This window comes from Primulina tabacum, chromosome 1 (genome assembly GCF_025594145.1).
Source record: "Primulina tabacum isolate GXHZ01 chromosome 1, ASM2559414v2, whole genome shotgun sequence".
NCBI lineage: Eukaryota > Viridiplantae > Streptophyta > Magnoliopsida > Lamiales > Gesneriaceae > Primulina > Primulina tabacum.
The window spans coordinates 40,161,115-40,167,012 of record NC_134550.1 but is presented as its reverse complement, the minus strand read 5'-3'; the positions used below and the strand labels follow the sequence as shown (position 1 = coordinate 40,167,012).

General features: G+C 41.3%; 1 protein-coding gene across 1 annotated transcript; it reads left to right on the top strand.

Moving 5' to 3' along the window:
* The first annotated feature begins 3,273 nt into the window (after window positions 1-3,273).
* LOC142509260 (uncharacterized) lies at window positions 3,274-5,332 on the top strand. Its single transcript, XM_075619559.1, has 2 exons — window positions 3,274-3,918; window positions 4,616-5,332. The coding sequence occupies exons 1-2, from the start codon at window positions 3,274-3,276 to the stop codon at window positions 5,330-5,332; spliced, it is 1,362 nt and encodes a 453-aa protein (XP_075475674.1).
* Window positions 5,333-5,898: the final 566 nt, after the last annotated feature.

Below are 5,898 nucleotides of genomic sequence, written 5' to 3'. Positions count from 1 at the left end.
CTCCCTCCAGTCTATGCTCCTCTCTGTCCTCTCGGCGAGGCTCCACCTCTCTGTTGCGCTCTAAAATGCGTCTAGGGGGCATACTGTTCCAACATAACCCATACGTAACTAACATGCATAATTCCATAATTTATTTTAAATGAACCCTGAAATACTGAAAATCTGGAAGCATGCTGACAAACTAATTCATGCTTTAACTAAAATGCTGAACAAAATGCTGAACTGAAAAACTTACAGACCAAAGGCGTGGCTTCGTGAGCTTCTCGCGGTCAGTATTAGTGAAACCCTATACAGAACCACCGCTCTGATACCAACTGTAAAGGGCCTAAAACTCCTTTCTTGAAATTTGCGGAAAATTAAAAATTTTCTTTTTAAAAGAACTTAAATGGCCTCATTCATAAAATCACTGGGGAATCAAGTTCAATGTTTAAAATAATAGCAGCGGAAGAAAATAAAGTTTTGCCAACAATAACAACTTAAAAATTATCCAACGACTGATAAAAATTGTTTGCGGAATAAAATAACAACTGCTGCACTGAGGTCCTCGGGTGCCACTACTGCCGACCCAAGCTGGCTCACTGGTCCCCGCCCTCGGCCCTGGCCTCATCAGTACCTACAACAATCAAGTCTAGTGAGCCTAAAGACTCAGCATGCATATGTCGCAGGTAACGAGTAAAAATCTGAATTTAAAAATATGCATGGGATAAAATATCATGTCCTGAGGCATACTGAAAATAATCTATACTGAGCAATTATAATACGTGCATAACTGAACTGATAATCACAGTAAAAATATTTGCTCCTTGGAGCCTGTACTGAAATAACTGGTAAAATTTTCTGTTGAGATTATGTTTTACGCCTGTGGCCACTGCACTAAGCTGAACTGATCGGTAACTGGCTACCGGGGAGGCTGAAACTGAACTGAGCTGGCCGGTCACTGGCGACCGGGTGGTACCATACTGAACTGATCGGTCACTGGCGATCGTATAAAATAACACTCCCACATAGTGAATGAACCACAAGCCATATCGCATAAATCTCAAAAATAATCATTTTCTATTTAATGCACGTAAAATAATTAACTGACGTAATGAAAATTCCTGTAATTTTACCAACTGGATTGGATTGGATCGTCCCCAGGCTCGCTGCAACCTAACTGTGCCATGAAAGATATGCAATAGCTTAAACATGACCAACTACGCAATTTACGTAGTCATGATTAAAATACGCTGAAAAGATCATAAAATAATGCTCCTAAAATGATAGGGTCGAAATCTAGGTGGAATGGAGGCCAAAACACGAAACGCTCTTTCGAGAGTCAATTTGGCACATTGCACCGTAAATTCTCGTACGACCTCGAAAATGATCCGAATGACGAACGGTCAAAAACATGACCTTCCCCACTCAATGAGGTACTGTCCAGTCCAAGGCCATGGGCTAAAAGCTAACCAAGAACTCAAACGAGCCTTCTAAACGACACAGCAACTTGCTGTAATTTCCAGCAGCTGCGCAACTACAAGACTTGCGTTGGTTTCGAGACTATCGGCCATTAGGGGCGTGAACCACCGACCAGAGACTCTTACCAACATCCCAAGGAATGATTTGAACCATGGCTAAGGGCCCTAGGCCAGCCACAATCCGCATCACACCAAAACTCAACCGAAGGGTCCAACCGAGAGCAACGTGCATGCGTGTGTAGTGTTTATGCTATGATCGATGTCTCGTGTCATTCCAATGGACATTTTATTGACCATGGCACGATCTAGACATCTAGGAGCATGATATGAACCGTGGCTAAGGGCCATAGGCCAACCAAGATCCACACCAAGCAAACACAAACCGAAACCATATGCTGAACAAAGGAAGAACCGAATGGGGAAAGGGGCTGTTTTGATGTTTTGATTAAAAACCGAGGGGCCATGGACCAAGCCACCAAAAGGGCAACTTATTCACGTCTTGGACTTGCTAGGGGAGTGATCCAACCATGGCTATAGGCCCTTGGGGTAGCCAAGATCAGATCCACAACCCTTGACACAAAACTGAAATTTCGAAACACAAATCTGCGCCTATGGGAACTTGCTGTCATTCTGAATTTCCAGCAAGCATGGGGCTGGTTTGAATGGACCAACATGGTCCTAATGCATCCTATTACGTGTCTAGGAGTCGCCTTGGGAGCCTGGAGTCGAACCAATCACCTGAAACTCACAAAACTCAGAAAAACGTGAAGCTTGTCATGAAAGGGCCGAAATCTGCATGCATTATTTTCTGAAAATTCTATGATGTATTTCGGTTTTTGCATGATAAAACATGATCATGTACTGAAAAATAATTGATAATATGACTTGATTGAGGTTTGAAAGAAATCTAGACATGCATGGTTTCGTTTCGAAAGAAAACGAACGAAACGACGACGACGCGGCACGGAGGAGATGGAGCGCTGCTTGTCTACCTTTCTTGCTCTCGATTTTTCTTGCCTTCCCTCTAGCTAAGACTCACGATTTTTCTACTGAAAATGAGTGTGAATTCACTCTGAATTTTCGAAAAGGAGAGGGGGGGGAAATGGTTAGGAGGGTGAGGGAAGTGGGTGCAAGATATAAGGAAAGAATCAAGACCAAGTCTTCTCATTTTTGAATTTTGAATTATGGTTTGATATCAAATGAGTTGGTGGATGCTTCTAGGAGGTAGTGGCCGATTTTTGCTTATTTTCTAGTCTAGGATATGTCCATTTATTTAATTAAATTGTGCTCCCAAAAATCCTAGAATTATCCTACTAATTACATGCAAAGAATTGGTCAAAGTTGATGAGTTGGAATGAATTGCTTAATAAATCCAAGGGGCCGAAATCATGCTAATAAAATGAGTGGGAAGTGTTGGTTATCTAGTCAACTAATAATCCTTGAAAGCCTTACTAATCCTTTAAATAATTTAGTGAGCTAACCCCTTAATTAAATAACTTAAATGAGCTCATTTCTTAATCACCTCAAATAATTAAATTAAATCCTCAAACCTCCCTTACTAACTTAAATGAACTTACTTGCTAGCTAAATTAACTTCTGGAAATATTTCTCAAATCTTAAATTCTATCTCAAAACTCCAACTCCAGTCCGGCCTCACTGAAATAACTGAAATGCTAAAAAATCAAACTACTGAACTGAAATAATGAATAATTAACTTCAAATAAATTCATTTAAAATAATTATGCAATGAAGTCAATTAAATTTAGAAATCTAGAATTATGCATGGCTTATATGTAGACTGATTTACGAGTTCTACATGGAGATAGTTAGGGAGTTTCCTGATGTTTTTTTCAACGAGGTGACCTGCGTTCCACTAGTGAGAGAGGTGGATTTTTGTATCAAACTGATGTCAGGTACTGTGACAATTTCTAAGACACCTTATCGTCTTGCACCTACGGAGATGAAAGAGCTGAAAATATCATATTCAGGAGTTGTTAGACCAGGGTTTTATTCGTGCGAGTCCATCTCCATGACGTTCTTAGACCACATTATTTCTAGAAATGGAGTAGGGGTCGACCCTTTTAAGGTTGAAGTTGTGAAAGAGTGGTCAGTGCCTAGGAATGTATCCAAGATTCGCAGTTTCTTAGGCCTGGCTGGTTATTATCGCAAGTTTATCAAGGGTTTTTTGTCTGTTGCAGTGCCCTTGACAGCTCTGACGAACAGCTATGAAGAAGAAAAATGTCAAATTTGTGTGGAGTGCCGAGTGTCAGAGCAGTTTCGAGAAGTTGAAGCAAGCACTTCTACAGCACTAGATATAGATATGCCTTCCAGGCAAGGGGATTATGTGCTATTCACTGATGCTTCGAAGCTCGGCCTGGGTGCCGTATTGATGCAGAATGATAGGATGATCTTCCATGCATCCAGACAAATAAATATTCATGAGAAAAACTATCTGACGCACGTTATTTTATCCAGACAATTTTATTCAACATTTCACTTTGCCAATTTATTTTGATTATTTAGGTGGCATGTTATAACTGCTAGTGGTTTAAGATTGATTGATAATTTATTTAGCAGCTGTTAGAAATCCCTAGGCTGTTAACCCTAGGGAATTCATAATTTTTGGAATTTATTAGTTAAGAAGTTTGTGTCTGGTGTTATGCTACTGTAATTTCCGGAAGGATCCGTCTTGAGGGTGTAGACACAAATGCGTGTTAGATTCTAGAGCTACACATTCTTTTATTTCTGAATCTTTTGTGAGCCGTTTGAGCGTCACATCCGAGTAGTTGCACTTGGTTTTTAGAGTTATGGTGCCATCAGGAGAGGAGATACTATCGTCTAGCGTAGTTCAAAGGTGTGGAGCTCGAGATGCAGGGATATTTTATTCAAGCACATCTTATTGTACTTCTTATGCCCGAGTTCAACATCATCCTAGGTATGGATTGTTTGGCAGCAAACAGAGCATCGATTGATTTCCGTCGGAGGACCATATATTTTAATCCAATCGGCAGGAGTCATTATCTGAGGCAGCTCGGAGCAGTCTTGTGCCGTGCATTATATCTTGCTTGCGTGCGAGGAGGTTGATGATTAAGGGATTTCAAGCTTTCCTGGCTAGTGTTGTCTTATTTTTTGACACTGCCAGTTGAACTATTGAGGAGGTGGAGATAGTTAGGGAGTTTCCTGATGTTTTTTTCAACGAGGTGACCTGCGTTCCACTAGTGAGAGAGGTGGATTTTTGTATCAAACTGATGTCAGGTACTGTGACAATTTCTAAGACACCTTATCGTCTTGCACCTACGGAGATGAAAGAGCTGAAAAGATCATATTCACGAGTTGTTAGACCAGGGTTTTATTCGTGCGAGTCCATCTCCATGACGTTCTTAGACCACATAATTTCTAGAAATGGAGTAGGGGTCGACCCGTTTAAGGTCGAAGTTGTGAAAGAGTGGTCAGTGCCTAGGAATGTATCCAAGATTCGCAGTTTCTTAGGCCTGGCTGGTTATTATCGCAAGTTTATCAAGGGTTTTTTGTCTGTTGCAGTGCCCTTGACAGCTCTGACGAACAGCTATGAAGAAGAAAAATGTCAAATTTGTGTGGAGTGCCGAGTGTCAGAGCAGTTTCGAGAAGTTGAAGCAAGCACTTCTACAGCACTAGATATGGATATGCCTTCCAGGCAAAGGGATTATGTGCTATTCACTGATGCTTCGAAGCTCGGCCTGGGTGCCGTATTGATGCAGAATGATAGGATGATCTTCCATGCATCCAGACAAATAAATATTCATGAGGAAAACTATCTGACGCACGTCCTCGAATTAGCCGCAGTTGTTTTTGTATTGAAAATCTGGAGACAAACTTGTACGATGGAAAATGCATGATTTTCACCGATCACAAGAGCCTCAAGTATTTCTTTACTCGGAAGGAGCTGAACATGAGGCAGAGGCGATGGTTGGAGTTTGTTAAGGACTATGATTGCGACATTAGCTACCACCCGATGGATGCTAATGTGGTGGCCAATGCATTGAGCAGAAAGACAGCAGTAGTAGGCCATCTAGCAGTATAGAAACCTCTCCAGACAGAGATTCAGAGTGCGACCTTGAGATTTATTCTAGTGGCCATGCACCGAGATTATCTACTTTGACGGTGCAGTTGAGAGACCGCATTCGTACTGAGCAGTCTACTGATGAGCAGTTGCAGAAGTGGAAGTCGAGGGACGAATCAAATGGCAGTATTTTGTATTCGATGGAGGAAGACAATGTAAGATATATATGTCATCTATAAGTTCCTAGAGGTGATTCGTTGAGAGTCGATATAATGACGGAGGCACATTCTTTATCGTACTCTATCCATCTCGGGAGTAAGAAGATGTATAAAGACCTATAGCTACTCTATTGGTGGATGGGTACGAAGAGAGACATTCGGAGGTTTGTATCGTAATGTCTCA